Here is a 19,198-nt window from a genome sequence, read left to right on the forward strand (position 1 = left end):
GGTGGCTAAGTCGTTAAGCGTCTGCCTTCGGCTCAGGTCATGATCCTAGGGTCCTGGGATCGAGCCCCGCATCGGGCTCCCTGCTCGGCGGGAAGCCTGCTTCTCCCTCTCCCACTCCCCCTGCTTGTGTTCCCTCTCTCGCTGTGTCTCTCTCTGTCAAATAAATAAAATCTTTAAAAAAAAAAAAAAAAAAAAAGAATTAATACCAATTCTTCACAAACTAGTCCTAAAAATAGAAGAGGAGGAAACTTTCATTTCCTAACTCAATCCATAAGGTCAATATTACCTTGATATGCAGTCAGACTAAGAAATTACCAGAAAACTACAGATCATTATTCTCATGAATATAGACACAAGAATCCCCAACAAAATAATTGGCAAACCAAATCCAGACACATATAAAAAGGATCATATGCCATGATTATGTGGAACTTATTTGAAGAATGCAAGGTTGGTTTAATATCTGAAAATCAATAATGTGTCAGAGTATCATAACAGAATAAAAGACAAAAACCACATGACCATCTCAATAGACATAAAAAAAGCATTTGACAAAAGCCAACACTCATTCATGATAAAAATCTCAACAAACCAGGAATAGAAGGGAACTTCCTCAAGGGCATCTGTGAAAAATGTACAGTTAACCTGATTAAGGGTGAGAGACAATGCTTTCCCCCTAATACTGGGAAAACAACTTTGCTTTTACCACTTCTATTTAACATTGTATTGGAAGTTCTTGCCACTGCAACAAAGCAAGAAAAAGAAATTAAAGTTATGTAGATTGGAAATGGAAAGCAATGCTGTCATTTTCTGGAAATGTGATGACACTGTATGTAAAAAATCCTAAACAATCTATAAAAAAACAACTTGAACTAATGAACAAGTTTGCAGTGTAGTAGGATACATGATCAATATACAATAATAAATTGTGTTTCTATGCACTAGCAACAATTTGAAGAGGAAATGGAAACAATTCCACTCATAACATCAAAAGAATAAAATATTTAGAAATGAATTTAACAAGTGAAGTGTAAGACCTGTATACTGAAAATTAAAAATATTGCTCATGAAATTAAAGAAGATAAAAATAAAAGGAGAGAAATATCATGGTCATGGATTGGAAAACTCAATAAGATGTCAGTTCTCCATAAATTCACTGACAGATTAAATTCAATCCCTATAAAAATCCCAATAGACTTTTTTGGGGGTAGAAATTGACAAGATGAACCTAAGATTTATATATAAATGCACAGTACCCAGGACAGCCAAAGCAACCTGGAATAAAAACAAACTGGGAAGACTTATAATACCTGACTTCAAATTTTACCATAAAGTTATAATAAATCAAAAGAATATGGCATTGGCATAAAGATAGACATATATATCAGTGAAAGAATAGAGAGTCAAGAAATAATCCTTTTTATTTATAGCCAATTGATTTCGACAAAGATGCCATGGCAATTCAATGAAGATAGACTATTGTTTGCAACAAATGATGCTAAGACAATTGGTATCCACATGTAACAAAATAAAAATAAAAACAAAAGAACTTAGATACCTAAATAATATACCAAAATTAACTCAAAATGGATCACAGACCAAAATATAAGAGCCACAACTACTACTGACTTCTAGTAAAAATATAGAAAAAAATCTTTCTGACCTTAAGTTAGGCAAAGATTTCTAAGGTATGGCACTGAAAGCATGATACATAAAAGAAAAAATTGATAAAATGGAATTCACCAAAATTACAATCTTTTGCTCTTCAAAAAAACTGCTTCATTAAGAAAATGAAAAAAACAAACCACAGACTGAAGAAAATATTAGATAAAGGATTTGTATACACAATACATAAGGCACTCTTAAAATTCAACAGGCAGCCGGATAACCCAAGTTAAAAATGGACAAAAGATTTTTTTCAAGTAAACTCTACCCCCAACATGGGGCTCAAACTCACAACCCCAAGATCAAGAGTCTCATGCTCTACCAACTGAGTCACCCCAAAAATGAACAAAAGGTTTGAAGAGACATTTCACCAAAGAAGATATATAAATGTCTAATAAGCGCATGAAAGGATGTTATTAATCATTAGGAAATGTACATTAAAACCAAAATAAGATACTACTATCCACACACCAGAATGGGTAGAATCCAAAAGACTGACAATATCAAGGATTGATAAGGATGTATAGAAATTGGAACTCTTACACATCAATGGTGGGAATGTTAAACGGCACAGCTCCATTGGAAACAGTTTGGTAATATCTTAAAAGTTAACCATAAATTTAACATAAAAGTCAAACATAAACAGCAATTCCACTCTTTGGTATCTACCCAGGAAAAATAAAAATATACGCCTATACAAAGACATGCATGCAAGTGTTTATAGTACCATTATTCATAAGAGCTTCAATAGAAAACAAACTAAATGTCCATTAACCGATGAATGAAAATCCATGCAATGAAATACTTATTCAGCATTAAAAGGAAAGTACTGGTACATGCTATTATGTGATAAGCATAAAAAAACACAACTGAAAACATATGCTATGTGGAAGAAGCCAGACAACTCTCCCCCACACATATTGTATGATTCCATTTACATGAAATTTCTAGAAGAGGTAAATGCACCACTGAGAAGGACCCAGCATCTCCTCTGTGGTACTGTTGCCCGAAATGCAAAACCTGAATCGAATCATGAGAAAAAAGTAGACAAAACTTTGGCATCCTACAAATAACTGGCCTGTGTTATTTAAAAAAATGGTAAGGTCATAAAAGACAAAGGTCAAGTACTGTTCCAGAAGGAAGGAGACTAAAAAGATAGGAAAATGAAATATAATGTGTGATCCTAAATTGAATCTTAGAATGGGATAACTGTAAAGAGTAACACTGGGATAACTGGTGAAATATAACTATTGACTGTGGATTAGGTACTAAATTTCCTGATTTTGGTAATCTGTACTGTGGTTATGTAAGAAAATGTCCTTGTTCTTAGGAAATACACACTGAACTACTTAAGGGTAAAAGCACATGATGTCTATAACTTACTCTCAAAAGGTACAGAAAAATTAACATACATGTATTTATACATGGAGAGACAGAAAGGAAATGATAAAATAAATGGAGCACAATTAATGAAGGTAGATGTATGGGGGTTCATTGTACTTTTCTTGCAAGTTTGAAATTATTATATCAAATCAAATCAAGCTATTTAAAAAACCTACATATGGGGCGACTGAAGGGTCTTAACTCACTTTTCTTCTGCATATCTATTTCCGTTACACCAAAAACATCTTTCTCAAACATCAGCATAGTCATATATTGTCCTTCCTCAAAAATGTCTATGGCCTCTGATGCCACAGAATAAAGTTCAGATTACAGCAGGATACTTATAGTCCTTTACACTCTGGTCCCAATGTACCTTTCCCATATAGCTTCTCAAATTCTTCCCCAAACACTTTCAGATCTGTCTCTGCTTATGCCACTGCTGGGAAGTTCTGACCCCGGAATCCTCATCTTTTGCAGTTCAACTCAAATGTCTTTTCTTTTATCCTTCCCCAATCCCTAAAGGCAAGCTCTTTCTCTGCACACATCCTATGTTCACAATTTCTCCCGCTCCTTTTTTACACTTTATTCATTACACCTAACTTGCCTTCTTAGCCCATTGGCCGGCACACGGAAGGTGCTCAACCTGTTGAAGTCCTGCCATAATTTTATTCTCTAACCTTTCTGCTAAATATGTAAAATAATTTTCTTCTTTAAGCAAAGGAAATAATCACATTTTGATTGTTAATACAGTATCTGGGCAGGAAATCAAGATCAAGCAGTGATATAGCCACCGACAGGGAACAGATGAAACCTGTTGAAAATATTTTTCATAGTCATTAGTGACTTCAACTGAACTTACATATCTCTTGGCTAAGGGGCCTCCTGACTTCAAAGTTTACCAAATACTTGACTGTTAAATTAATCAAGTTCTGTGTATAAAGGCAAAAACAGATACAGACTTGGGCCCATTGGTAAATATAGAAAGATATTTGAGTAGATAAGATACTTGAGTGGATCATTAAATTCTTTGAAAGTTTCCTGTTTAATTTCCTTAGTCTGAAGGAAATGATGCACATAGAAACAGAGGAAACACTGGGAGGCAGATTATTTTCCATGATTGTATCACAAAGCAGGTCCTGAGGGCTCAAGTAAGCCTATGGAATGCACTGGGGGAAGCAAAACAAAATTAAGAAAGGGAGAGTAATGGGGTGAAAAAAATATTTATTAATCTCCTAATCTTAAATTTATAGGAAACTGGTGTAAACAGCAGTGTTAAGAAGGAGGGAAGCAAGGAGACTTTTTCAAGACCAGGCCAGCCCAGTTAAATTCTGCAGGCTTAAAGTCACAATGTGCTATGTTGTTTATTGTTTCCAATGCACCCAAACTTGTAGTATTCATATTTAATAGAACTGGTCAGGAAGATGGGCTGCAAACGCATTCTGCATCTGTCTTACGAACATAGCACTGAATTACAGAACTTCGAAAGTACACACACCTGTTAATAAACGTCTTGGTGATAGTACAATCAGGTTAATTAAAAGCATCTCCAGGAAACCAGAAGACCATATAATTTGTATAACCCAAGAAACTAATTTTGTTTAAAACATCACATTTCATATGTTCACGTATCTGGAAGCTTGGCATAGTCCACTTTACCTCCAGGCCTCTAAAGCCGTCTCGACCCTTCAAAGGCAGGCCAGCTTCTTGGCCACACCTGGGTCTCCCACAGCGCAGGTGCGCCCCGCTGCCCCCTCTGCCCCACCGGCCGCCCTCCCGCAGCAGCTCGCCTCCCCAGGGCCGCACCTCCCTCTAGCCCCCAGGGAGCCGCAGCGGGTGGGGCGTGCGGCCGGCGCGAGCACCCTGTCACCTCTAGCCCTCGCCCCCACCCTGCCTGTCCCTCGGGAGGCTACCGGAGGGGAAGGCAGCCCCGCTCCCCTGCCCTCAGGAACTCTCCCTTTTCTGGGAGCGTGCATGCAGACCCCGGTCCTCTCTCCCTCAGGCCCCCCGCCCTCCGCCAGCACCCACACTTACGGCGCGGACCCGTGGCGCCCGCCACGCCGCCTCGCGCAGCCCGGAGCGGCGCCGGCCCGGCGGAGGTCGCTGTGCGCGGGCCGCCACCCGCCCAGCAACTGCGGAGCGCAGCGCCGCGGCGTCTCCGGGGCAACCGGACGCTCAGGGCGCGCGGGCCGGGCGGCTTCCGGGGAGCTCCTCCGGCGCCCGCCGCTCGGGAAGCCCGGGCCCCGCCGCCTCGTCTGAGGGGGCAGCCTCCGGGCAGAGCCATAACGTCGGGGGTGCAGACGCGGCGGCCGTTTCTGCTCCAGAGCCCTGAAGATGCCCTGAGGAAGGCGCTCAGGAAACATTTAAACTACTTTTCCGCGAACGCCGTGATTGTAGGAAGTCCTGTTCCTTTCCAAGGCCTCAAGCGCACTTAAAATGAAGCCCGTGTAAACGGTGAAATGAGGCCGCTTCCCTGCCTGGGCCGAGACCTTCAGTTTGTCAGATCCTCTCTTATTAGTCATTACTTTTCAGTCTTGCTTTACTGTCCAAAGAGCTTTTTAGCAAACTCGTGGAGGCCTTCCCGTGACAGGCGGCTCTCAGCTGTGGGGCGCGCTGCTGCCGTGTTCACAATCCAGCAGGCACTGTGGTAGGATCTGGAGCGGGTTCAGAATGAGGCAGATTTGCCACCCAGGGGGAAGCAAGTCAAGCAAATAATGCGATGAATGCCATATCGAAGTAAATGCATTAACGCTGCACAAGATCATTTTTACGAAAGCTTACCCTTCTTGTTCCCAAATACGAACTTAAAAATACTACGTTAATAAGCACATACATACTTGTTTAGCATCAATAAAATGCTCCCATCATGCCGGATTTAGGGTGGTCATACTTCCCCTTCTTCCTTCAGGTGACTGTACTCTTTTCTTCATCTTCAGTTTTCCATTTGCTTCATTTGCTTCGAAAATAAAACCAGAGACAACCTTTTATCTCCTTTCTCTTTCAAGACCAAGCATTCTCCCAATAAACCCAAATCTACATAAACTCACATCGACTCATTTCTGCCCTTATCATGCTACGGAAAATATTCTCCGTAAGGATACAAGTGATCACCTATGCACAAACCCAGCTGCCTGTTTTCATGGGCGTGTGTCTGATCGCTCCAGTTCCTAAGTGGAGCTTCTAGCTCCTTTTCTCATTAGGAAGCTCCACAGTCAGGCTCAACCTGTTGCTGTGCTCCAGGTTCTCTAAACCAAGCTCAGCTGCATTTATCGTCACTACTCCAGGAACCTGCAATCAGAGTCCTTGAAGCTTAGTCTAGCCTACAGCTCACCACCCTTTTGTACTGGACTTGATAAACCCTTCATCTAACAACCTGGTTTATATATAACTTTCCACACAAAGGCTTTCTTTTCCCCAAAGTATAATTAGGCGCAGCCTTTTGTACCTTTAAAAAAAATTTTTTTTTCATCCAAGTGGGCTCCTTGAATACTAGAAATGATGCCTTTTCCATCCTTTTTTCCAGCGCCAGTGAGGTGCCTGGATACACTCTAAGTGATGTGTAAGTTGATTAAATAACGGAGTTATCTCACAAAAGTAAAAAAAAAAAAAAAAAAAGTCTTTGCAATGAGTTTTGACTAGACTTACTTAATAAGCTTTAACTGTAATTTTATGCAAATCCTTTTATTCTAATACAAAACACTTTGAATAAAGAAAATTCAAAATTCTTCTTGGTAAAGCCAAAAAATTAAGATAGGAAGTTGATTTCTCTTGTTGCAGAGACTGTGAAAATCAGAACTTGAAATCCAGCTCCTGGAGAAAATCCATCTAATTTCTGGGGGAAAAATGCTTCATATATTTTAGAGGGCAGTGGATATACTGTTTGTATTCTGTGTAATACATACTTTAGTATAGTAGTTAAGGGTATACACTTTGAACCAAGTGGCCTGGGTTCAAATCTTAGCTCCACCACTTATCAGTTATATTCTTTGGCAAGTTATTTAAGCTTTCCGTGCCTCAGTTTCTTCATTTGTAAAACAGCATTAACAATACCTACCCACTAGGCTGTTTTGGGGCTTCCATGGGACAATCTGTGTAAAGCATGTAGAATCACACCTAGCACAGATACATGTACTGGGGACTTACTATATTCCCTCAAGTAATACTCTTAGTGCTTATCCATTATTTTGTATATAGACACATTTTCATCTTTTGTTTCTAGTAATGGTGAAAACTATCTGCCCGTTCTTTCCCAATCTCTCCTGAAATCAGTGTAAGCTGAATGACAGCCAACAGGCCCAGAAACTGATCTCATTCTTCTCAATACTACTAAGAAACTAGCTAATAAGATAGATAGCTTGAACTTAAATGAAGATGAAATATATTCTCTCCAACATTTAGGTGAGTGGCTCTTTTCCTTTTGAATGAATAAAGATCCTTAATCAAAAGTTACTAGGTAGAGCTACGAAATTTGCATTTTTAACAGTCATCAAAGATTATTCTGATGCATGTGATCCTTGGACCACCCTCAGAAAACTGATTTAAATTCAGGTCAACCAATGTTTCCCACATAGAGACTGCACATCTGAATAATCTGCATGACTTTATAAAAATAATAGGTTATTGGGCTTAGCCCCCAAAGATTGATTTCAGGGGTCTATGTTTTTAAAAAGCCCACGAGTAACAGACAAACCAGTTGTGTATTTTCTGGAAATAATTCCAAGTGTTTGACAGTTAAATATGATTGTTAAATTTTTTGAGATGTGACCGTTTATATAACTTATAGGACTTGGAAATTAGAAAAAACAGTGGCCCAGAAAAAGGATCAACAACCTGGTCAATAAATGCCAAGAACAGAATCTTGATTTCTTGAAAATCTTTTCCATGAGTCTCTGTTTTTCAACAAGTCGACAATAATGTTATACTGGCAAAGATGTGTTTTTAAAAGTCATTATTCAGTCATTAATGCGAAGATCAGTGACAATGTATTTATTTGGGAAAAGTGATACATATACACAACTGCTAGGACTATTAACACCTATATGATTTAGAAGTCATGTTTTTAGGTAAGGAAACTGTTCTAGAGTCAATAGATTACCTAAAGTCACAGAGAAGGGTAGTGCACTAGCAAAGGTAGAAATGGTGCCTCATGATCCACCATCCAGTTCTTCCCACCTAACTGTCCCCTTCTTTAGTCTCTAGAACTGCATTCCCCAACGCTCTCCCGTTCCTTTCTGTAACCCAGGAGTCGGCAAACTTGCTCTATACAGGGTCAGATGGTAAATATTTAAGGCTCTGTAAGCCATACGGCTTTCTTGCAACCACTGTAGCGCAAACACAGCCAAAGACAATACATAAATGAGTATGTGGTGTGGTGTTCCAATAAAGCTTTATTTACAAAACGGGTGGTGAGCAGGATTAGGCTGTTTGCCGACACCGGCTCCATTAAGACTATGAATGTTTAATTGGTTTTCCTGATCAGAAAGTTGAATATTCTATAAAAGATACCCCTTTATGAAACTGAGATGACAGATCAAACAAAAATATGATCTGAGGGACCAGAATGGGTATGTAGGATTCAATGCAGAGTAATTAAAAAATTGTTTTTCTCCTTAATATATTTTAGTCTTACTCTATACAGATTAAGCCAGATGACAAGCTACTATACAACCGCATGTTAAAAAACATGTTTATTTTACACTATGTACAATCAGGAACATATTTAAAAGTATTATCAATTAAAATAAATGAAGACCATAAATCACAATTTAGTTTGTTCCTAGTGTATATACCCACATTAAAATATAAAGAACATATACCAAAAAAGAGCCAAGGTGTGCATTTTGCTAAAACTTGGTATATACATATTCCATTGGAAAAAAGCAATCAAAAATGACTTTAAACCAAAACTAAGTTCCTGTGATGTGTAGTAACCATTATATTGTTTATATGAGGTAGTAACTAAATTATTTTGGCCGTGTGTTAATACTCTAAGTCAAAAGAAATATGAAAATGATCATAAAATAAGGCCAACCAAAATAAAGATTTCACTAGAAATTTGAACCACTCCACTCTATGGAATGTTATAGTTCTTCAATGTGATTCTATGAAATGTTTAGTGTGGACTCTTTAATGATGCTAATTTATTCCTTGTGCATACTGTAATTCAGACAACTGCAGTGTTACATCACGGTACCGCTATTCTGTGATTCAAAATTTTTTCAAAGGTATGTTTTTAAGCACAGACAAACAATCTTAGAGGATTCTGCTTAATTATAAAAAGACCAGTTACTACAACAGGTGGTTAATTGGTTTGTTTCACATAGAAAACAATCCAAATACATTTAAAAAACATGTTGTGGAGCCAAATGCATATTGACAATGTCACAGCTTACCTTTGTGACTTAATACATCACATATCAATACTTTGTGCAAATATAAACACCAGTGTACTTGCATTAAAATTAAAAACAAGATTATAAAATGATTATAGCCTCCATTACAATTTTGAAAGTTACAAGATTTGTATTCATATTACTAAATTACATATAATAAAAATACAATAGTGTTAAATGTATGGGTTCATCGCCAGCATCCCATTTTGTAATATAGCCACACCGAGGAATATACCAAGAATTCTTAAAATATTAACCCCAATTGCATTTTCATCAACATTTACATCTGTACAGATAAGACACTTACTTGTACATCTCATAAAAGTACATTATCTACATAAATTCTTAGTGTATGTCTTCAGCAATATGAAGTTTCACAGAAAAATACCCCTGTATGTACAAAGATTACATAACAATGAGTTAAGCACTTGTGTGGTTCAATATGCTAAATATATCCCTACCACTTAAAACAAAAATCCTCCCCATCTCATCTCATGCCACAATAAATTACAAGTGACTGAAGCCGGGCACCGCAGCTCCGGACGGCTGCAAGCATTTGTCCCTGTTGCAGCAGTCGTGTTCGTTCTTTCTCACACTAACTGTTGAAGCACAGCCGTCCTCAGTAACTGTTCTCATGGCCCGCCAGGATGTATAAGTTGCTATTTGCTGTGGGGTTATCAGTTGGCCTACTTTCCAAAACCACGACCCTAAAGGTGATAAATAAACAAAGTTATTCTTGAAAACTAATGTTAGCAGAAACATTTTCCATTGCTTCTTCATTTTCTGCCTCTATAAATGCTGTTTATTTGATTTGTGGGCAGAAAATGATTTGCAAATCACTATGATTAAAGAACCAGTTCCAGCTCCAGGAAGTTACTTTCGCTGCCCACCACTCTCTAAGCCAGTGTTGTTCGAAGAGTCAGAGGTAGGGAAAACCCAACCCGTATTTGGAATAATTTGGGGGAACTTAATTCTCATAAAGTATAAAACAACCTGTTGTTCAAGAATCAGAAAGTGTGGGCGCCTGGGTGGCTCAGTCGTTAAGCGTCTGCCTTCGGCTCAGGTCATGATCCCAGCGTCCTGGATGGAGCCCTGCATCAGGCTCCCTGCTCCGCGGGAAGCCTGCTTCTCCCTCTCCCACTCCCCCTGCTTGTGTACCCTCTCTCGCTGTGTCTCTCTCTGTCAAATAAATAAATAAAATCTTAAAAAAAAAAAAAAAAAAAGAATCAGAAAATCTATCAGAATAGAACCCAAAAATTCTATTTGGCACTAAAACCAAAAAATTTTATTTGTTAGTATATGGTATTTCCTCTTTCTTGTGCTGTAAATCATCCTTTAGACAGCACGTTTAATGCAAAATTAGTACTGATAGATCTATATATTCCTGTTACTTGGAAGATCAGGCGCATTCTCAAAGGCTTTATAACTTCCTGACTTATGAATTCTTTAGTGTGAAAAATACAATATTGAATATATTACTGTAGAAATTTCAATTCCCTTGAAAAAGAAATCAGTTTCATGCTGGATTTATAAAACGCATTAAGTACTATGTATTTAATACAACCCCTTCCCATACCTGTCAGATCCAAGCAGTCGGAAAATTCTTGTGTTATCTGAAATTTCTTGTGTTACCTGTTCAATTAAAATATAAACTTAATTTCTGGAATTAAAGGCACAAAATTTTATATGGGCATTTAATTTATAACTCTATAGAAAGGAAACGTAATTCCTAAGATGAAAATAGATCCCTGCATGACTGTTAGTTTGTTAAGTCAGCACATAGATACATCAGTTTGTTAGTCTAGGAAAAACGTGCCTAATTTTGAATTAATCATAAAATAGGAGAGTAGGAAAACTATTTACTTACTAAATTACAGACCTCAAGGGAAAAACTGAAAAGCAAGCACGCAGTCCATTTACTTATCAGAACCCTGTCAGTCACGTTAATGCTAACAGCAGGGCCACGGCAGCAGCAAGCCACTTAGATCTGGTCCTTTTACTTCAAGGCTGCACTGTGGTATGATGGGACAAACTCAGGACTGGAATTTGAATCCCGGTTCTCCCACTTAGCAGCTATGACACTGGGCAAGGTAGTAGTTTGCTGAGAATGGTTTTGCCTTCTGTAAAACAGGAGGGAAAAGCTCTACCCTGCAGCAGTGCTGTGCAGTGTTCTCAGAAGCAGTAGCTAAGGCAGTGCTCAACAGATGGTTTTTCTTTCCCATAGCTCTCCCAGTCTCCTGAAATAGTATTTTCTGATGGCAGATATCCTTTAAGAAGTCCTCAGTGTGACCCATTACCAGTTGGGGAATTAAAGATTACGTCTACGGGAGAAAGAAAAACCCACTATTTGTTGCTTACTGAATGCAAAACATTCCAAATTATAATGGCAGTAACTTCTCCCCACAATTTTGTAGGCTGAAAAAACAATTTGATTTCCAAACTACATGTATTCCGTTAGTACCTCTACAATTAGTTATTCTGGAAACACCAGCGATTCTCAACCTCTTTCAGAACCCAGCACACCTGAAGGATACAACATGCTCACTACAGTAACAGTGGCTCATCATGACTGATCTTCAATGTGTTTTGGGGTTTGCCTACTGGAAGGACGTAACATTTTTGGAGGAGCAGTATTAAGTAAGGGCTGCCGGCACAATTTGAAAAAGCCCCTCAGGGATGGCTGGGTGGCTCAGTGGGTTAAGCGTCTGCCTTCGGCTCAGGTCATGATCTCAGGGTCCTGGGATCCCGTCCCGCATCGGGCTCCCTGCTGCCTGCTTCTTCCTCTCTCTCTGCCCCTTCACCTGCTTGTGTGCTCTTTCTGTCTCTCTCAGATAAATAAGTAAATAAAATCTTAAAAAAAGAAAAAGAAAAAGCCCCTCAGGTGATTTTTTGGACAATCTTCTTTTTCTTAAACTGCTCTCTGGTATCTGGCCTATAGTGTCTGTCTTTCTCTGCCTAGTGTTTACTAGTTGTTGACTGTTCTTATCTCCCTGCTCAATTCCCCCGGGGTGATTTTAAAACATCTTCTGGAGAAGCCCTCTTGTGGGAATAACTACTAGAAACATATTAGCTACGAAGTTTCTTTTCTTTTCTTTAAATATTTTTAAGTAGTCTCTACAACCAAACTGGAGCTTGAATTTACAAGCCCGTGGCCCAAGGTCGCATGCATGCTCTACTGACTGAGCCACAAGGTGCCCCCTGACTTTTCCTGAAAACTCACTATAAGCCAAGCATGACGCCAAGCACATCATATGCTTCCTTTCATTTAATCTTAATAACCCAATGAAGTAAGTACTATTTTGTTATCCTCAATTCAAAATGAGAAGTATAGGCAAAGAGAAGTTCAGTGATACGCCACGGCTACGGTTACAGAACAGCAGGGCAGAGACTTGAACCCGGCGTTTCAACTCGAACTCATGCTCATGGTTGCTCTGCTAAAATGTCCACTTGGTTAGAAGAAATACTCTGAGCTTAGAATGACAGTTTGGGACACAAATGAGCTACTTTCTTGCTTGAGGCACCTAAGGTTCTCCTTTTCCTCTAATGCTAAAATGAAAGTTACACTACTGAGATTGGTTTGGGAGTTCTGGGGGAATTTCTGATGATTTCACTTGCCTATGATATTCTTGGGGGCAAGTACCACATCTTGCTCACATTTGTAACCCCAGTGCCTTCCAGCAGAACTGGAAATGCTGAGCAGAACTGAGTATGTCCTAGGACTTGGGAGTTAAATTGTTCCTGGAATTAAATTAAGGTAGGAAGAAACAGGGGTGGGGCGCCTGGGTGGCTCAGTCGGATAAGCGCCTGATTTTTGATTTCAGCTCAGGTCATGATCTCATGGTCATGAGGTGGAGCTCGGTGTTGGGTTCTGCGCTCAGCTCAGAGTCTGCTTGGGATTCTCTCTCCCTTTGCCCCTCCCCTGCTCATGTTCTCTTTCTCCTTCTCTCTAAAATGAATGAATGAATGAATGAATGAATGAATAAATAAAATCTTAAAAGAAACAAACCAATCAGAACATACAACTGGCATGTCTCTACCAAACCATCTATTAAAAAGGGGGGGAAGGCGAAGAATCTTACAAATGTCAAGTGAATCAGGGTAAGAGAGACAGGAGGCAAGGTGGCTAAAAAGGAATGTGCAATCCTTTACTTATAAACCCACTCTGGTCATTATTTCTGAAATACAAAGTAGAAAGGTGCCTCAAGACAGAGAGAGCCAGCATCCACACTGTTGTTCCAAGTGATGGTCTGGGAGAGTTAAAAGGAAATCACTTTTAGCAGTATTAGGAACTTCTTGTTCTGAGCCTAAGAGTTATCTGGCTGCACATAAAATACGCACTGAAGTTGTCTGAGTGAATGGAGAAAGAGGCGCTGTGGAGTATGTGCTATTAATTTAATTACCAGGCTGAATATAGTAATTAATAAAGTGAGCATATCAAGTATTCCTTGTATCATTTAAGAATTTTCCAAAGTTAAAGAAAATTGTTTGAATAGAATTTGATAGTTTCATGACTATTTAATGGACACAATTTTTAAAAGATTACTTACCTCATTAGATCTAAAACTTCTACCTTGCATTCCGTGTTTCCAGAAAGCTAGCACACTGTCTTGTAGGCAAACTAGCAGGCAAGAACAGCTCAGTTACTGTTAATAGTACAAAAGTTCAACTGATAAGCATCAATTTTGTCCCTCTATCTTGCATAGCAATACTTCATTTAATAACTAATGTCAGCTATTCCATATTTACATGGCATCTTTACTTTTGAAATTAAAAATATACATATACCAGATAGAACTTATTCAACTTTTTGGCAAGAAAAAAAATTCTTTGAAAATATTGTTTTGTTTATTGACATTTTTGTTTTGATAAAATGACAATATTTGAGATAAGGTATTTTAAACATATAGAAAAATATGAGAATAGCACAGAAACGTATGTATTTACCATCGAATCCTAACATTTTGACACATTTGCCTTTTGTTTTAAGTAAAACCAAATATAGCTGGCATCCATATACAACCCCCTGTAATCCCCTTCCAGCCCCTCCTGCCTCCCTGACATAACCACTATTATAAATTTGGTGCTTGTCATTCTCATGCCTGTTTTTACTATTACTACACAATATCAAACTTTATATTGAATGTTTCCAACTTTCATACATGTGATCTAATGAACATAAAATTGTTTCTAGTTTTTCATTACTACCATCTATAATAAACATTCTGTGCCTCTTTTTGAATATATGTGCAAATTTTCTAATTCTAGAAACAGAATTACTGGGACACAGGCATATGTACTTTCTAAAAATATTAGTGTTGTTTTTAATATTTACATATTTAAATACATATTTTTGTGTGGATTCAGTGAGGAAAATATCTAATTTTCTTTCCTGAGGATAACCCATTGTACCAGCATCATTTGCTGAACGTCTCCCATTTTCCACCGACATATTATGCTATAAATTTCCATTTACATGTGGGCCCATTTCTGAGTCTTCTATTCTAATGCCACTGTTCTATTTATTTATCCCTGTGTTGATCCCACACTGTCTTAATCACTATGGCTTTGTCAAAGTTTCAATATGGAGCAGGGCAAGTATTCGTCAAAATTTATTTTACTGTTCTTGGCCTTTGGTTCTTCCATATAAATTTTCAGATCAGCTTATCAAGTGGCACAAAACATCTTATTAGGATTTTTATTGTAAATGTACCAAATGTGTGGTTTAACTTATAAAGAACTGAAACCTTTCTCATATTCAGTCTTTCTATCCATGGACATGGTATAGTTCTTCATTTGTTCAAATCTTCATTTATGTTTTTAAACAATAATTTGGAATATTCCTGATAATGGTTTTAAACATGTTTTGATTACATTTATTTCCACATATTTTATTGCCATTGTCAATGAGATCTTTTTTCCTATCAAAAATTTCATAATTACGGGCACATTGAAAAGCTATTCATTTGTGTTAGTCACATCCAGGAACTGAATTCTCCTACTGGCTCATTAGTTTACTCAGAGAGCTATACATTCTATATAGATAATCATACCATCAGCAAAAAAGGATCTTTTACTTTTTTCTTTCTAATCCTCATAGTTTCCTTTTCTTGTCCAGTGAGATAATGTTGAAATGTGATGACAGCAGGTATTCTTATCTTGTTCTTGACTTCAATGGGAGAGTTTGACCATTGAAATATGAGTATTTTTAAATAAGCTTTGCTAGATGAAGAACATTTCCTTCTATTCCTAAGAAGCTGCTTTTTTTTCTTAAATCATGAATGACTTGTATTCATTTTGTGTATTTACTGAAAAATTACATGACCTTTTGCTTTTAAAATTTAATGTGCTGTATTACATAAACAAATTTTCTGATGCTGAATGAACCATCCTTACTTTCCTGAGATAAAGTCTATTATTTGATGATGTGGAATTGTATTTGTTAGTACTTTAAACTGTTTAGATTTTTTCAAAATTTATTTTCATGAGACTGGATAATTTTGTTTTCTGTACTAATCTTGCTTGATTTTAGTAGCAGTGTTAAACAGTGATTTGTTCAGCATTCCTTCTTTGTCAATAATCTGAAATAGTTTGTATAGGATAGGGATCATCTCTCTTTTTGAAGGGTGGATAAAATCTCCTAGAAAGCCATCGGGCCTTAGGTGGGGAGAGTCTTGGTTACTATGCTCCTCAGGCAAGGACCCTGGTTCTGGCTCCCATCTACTGTGGGATACACTTTTAGTCTTCTTTATCACCAGGAGCCCAGCACCTCTGTTGGCTTCAGGCCTGCATACTGCTTAGAGTTTCTGTTCTTTATCTTATTTTTGGCCCTGGCTATGTGTTTTTAAGCATGGATTCCATTTTAACATCTTGAAGAGATTTCCCTCATTATTATCATCAGCATTTGCCTGCTGGCAGAGAGACATTCTAGTTGGAGGAGAGAGTAAAAACAGAACTAGGAATAAGACAAATGAACTATCTATCTGCCCTTGGCCCTACCCTCGACCAACATATATATGTGCAAATATCTTTCACTGATAATGAAGACCAAAAAAATTGTGTCTAGTTAAATACTGAATTAGCTCTCATTCATTTTCCAAGCACCATCTATGATCATTCTTACCTAATTTTTCTGGAATCTAATCATTTTAGAATACTGAGTCTATAAGAAATCCTTTTTCAGAAAACACTCTAGTCAAGCAAAATGTGAGAATGACAAGGAGATTCCATGATCTCCTTATGGAGATGCTTAAAATGCTCTGATCAGCAGATACAATAGCAAAAATACAACAGAGTACCCTAAGGCCTAAATTTTAAATACTTATAGGGAAACTCTACAGGAGTTTGGAGGAAATGGGAATTCATAACTGTGTTATGAAAAATAATATTTAATTATTTCTTTTGAAATGTCAAGCCTCTAAGGAGGGTAACATTATTTATAGATTATATCAGTTATTAAACTATTTCAGAGAATGTATAAAAGTGAAGACTGATACTGACCTCATATTCATTATATCCTGTATTTAAAAAAAATGTGTCCTTAGTAAATATGTTTCTGTAATTTCAGATAATTATCAGGTAAGTTATTTTAAGCAGCTCTTATTGCAATCAAACAAGAAATACAAAACTTTCACTTACCTATTGATTCAATCTGGAAATCAAAGGTGAGTTCAGATGATAATTTTCTGCTAGATTTTAATCTTCCTTGAAGATTTACTATTTTTATACAACCTAAAGAAGGTGGGGAAAAGTCACTCAGAAACTAAGATTAAAAAAATGTGTTAAAATAAAATAAGATGTTCATAAATAAAAACTTACAGTCCAAGCATACAAGAATGGTATCTCTCTCCAGTTGGGTTACATGAGTAACGCTTGTCTGTGGGCTATCTGTAACACAAACAAACTCAATAAACTTACACAAAAAAAGTAATATTGAAAGCACAGAGATGTAAAAACAAGAATTCTGAACATCATTGAATTTGAAATGGATTTAAATTTTTAGTTATACATATGTAGTGGTTGAACCAGGCTGCTTGGGTCTAAACTAACGCAGTGCTAAACGAAGTGAGTGCTCGGTGGAGCGCGAACTCTGGTCCTTACTACTGGTGATGTCACTGTTTCCATTTATATGTGAAATAAGGAGTCTAACCTTCTATATTACGGTTATGAATGATTTTTGCTTTTATGCTCAGAAGGCCAGGGACTAGGCTTTGTACATCATTATATAGTAGTGCCTAGCACCACATGAAATAAGTATTTATTAGGTGAATGAATCAGAGAGTCAAATTATTTCAAGTACAAATGAATTAAAAGAAATACTGAAATATTTTGAGAAGTATGAAGTATTACCAAAATGCAAAGACGCATAATTTTTATTATAATGATTTATCAAAGTTCTTACAAACTGAGAATGTTTAAATGATGATCTGCCATAAAGTGAAAAGTAGGATACCCCAAACTTTGTATGAACATCAAAACTGAAATTGCTGAGCTATAGGCCTTTGTTTCTGGCCTTATATTTCCTGCAGAATGAGTCTGATAATGTATAGTCTACTGTTTTCTACTTCCCATAGTATTTAGTCATAGGCCATCCAAGCACTGCCATATTTCAGACCTTCAAACGTATTTTAGATTTGGTACTTCTGTAACCAACCAGGGTTGAAAGAACATGGGGGCGCCTGGGTGGCTCAGTCGTTAAGCGCCTGCCTTCGGCTCAGGTCATGATCCCATGGTCCTGGGATTGAGCCCCGCATCAGGCTCCCTGCTCCACGGGAAGCCTGCTTCTCCCTCTCCCACTCCCCCTACTTGTGTTCCCTCTCTCACTGTGTCTCTCTGTCAAATAAAGAAAAATCTTAAAAAAAAAAAAAAAGAAAGAAAGAAAAAGAACACAGAATAGGTCTCCTGTAAATCAGATCTTCGTAGCTCATACACATGAGTGAAAGTTAACAATCTGAACATATCTATACAATCTACTTCAGTTCAGGAAGCCAGTCTAGCATTACTAGAGAGAAAGTCAGTAAAGTAAGCTTTTACCAACTGCTTGTATCAATTAGTCACCACTGGAATCATCTAGAGATCTTTAAAAAATACTGATGCCTAGCTGCCACCTCTAGGTTTTCTTATTTAATTGGCGGTGTGTATGACTTGAGGTATTAGGAATTTTAAAAGCCTCCGAAGGTAGATTCTAAACTGCAGCAGAGTTTAGGAAACCACTGGCTTAGAATTTCATGATTCTAAAGTCTAACTATACTTTCTTCTCAATTTTTATCTCATCATCTCAAAACCAGAGATGAGTTATACTTATCATATTTAACCTCTAATAAAGGGATTTCCTTACAGTAAGAGAATGAAGTAAAAAGTTCCAAAGAAGGAAGGTACCCACAGCTGTATAAAATTTTTTTGCGCAGAGATTAAGCTCTTCATTTAACAATTGGTAGAAAAATATTTAAAATTAAAATGCTTGGGAGAAATAAGGCGTTAAATGAAATTCACTAACAATAAAGTACCAGTCACCCAACAATGCCTTCCTGTTAAATAGGGAGGAAGAGATCAGGAAAGCAGAAGTGCACCCGCTGTCTGAAAGGGAAGATGGGTGTCTAAGGGAGAATGCAGTACAAGTTGGGGGAGCCAGAGAAGCCACATATGTTGCCAGGGGCCAACCATGTTTTCCTTCAACAATGCATCCTTAAGGGAAAGCTGTTTCAAGTGTCCTGGGCTTCAGTAAGTCATGTAATTGTCTCTAGGTTTTTGTGAATATGTTTGTG

The 19,198-nt window shown here is 37.7% G+C and overlaps 2 protein-coding genes across 5 annotated transcripts in view; both read right to left on the bottom strand.

The window, feature by feature from the left end:
* The window catches only part of CDKL4 (cyclin dependent kinase like 4), a 50,221-nt gene extending 45,063 nt beyond the window's left edge, over nt 1-5,158 (bottom strand). Inside the window, exon 1 of the mRNA XM_032410351.1 lies at nt 5,080-5,158. The gene's annotated coding sequence lies outside the window, so the exon portion shown is untranslated. The remainder of the gene's footprint in view (nt 1-5,079) is intronic.
* Nucleotides 5,159-6,888: 1,730 nt separating this feature from the next.
* MAP4K3 (mitogen-activated protein kinase kinase kinase kinase 3) overlaps nt 6,889-19,198 on the bottom strand; it is a 183,540-nt gene continuing 171,230 nt past the window's right edge. For all 4 annotated transcript variants that reach the window (XM_032410353.1, XM_032410352.1, XM_032410356.1 and 1 more), the window contains 5 exons: nt 17,253-17,321; nt 17,073-17,165; nt 13,985-14,055; nt 11,014-11,069; nt 6,889-10,144 (listed from right to left, as the gene is read on the bottom strand). In XM_032410353.1, the coding sequence (XP_032266244.1) occupies nt 10,057-10,144; nt 11,014-11,069; nt 13,985-14,055; nt 17,073-17,165; nt 17,253-17,321 (377 nt within the window). In that variant the 3' untranslated portion in view covers nt 6,889-10,056. The remainder of the gene's footprint in view (nt 10,145-11,013; nt 11,070-13,984; nt 14,056-17,072; nt 17,166-17,252; nt 17,322-19,198) is intronic.

This window comes from Phoca vitulina, unplaced genomic scaffold (assembly GCF_004348235.1).
Source record: "Phoca vitulina isolate PV1807 unplaced genomic scaffold, GSC_HSeal_1.0 scaffold12, whole genome shotgun sequence".
Classification (NCBI taxonomy): Eukaryota; Metazoa; Chordata; class Mammalia; order Carnivora; family Phocidae; genus Phoca; species Phoca vitulina.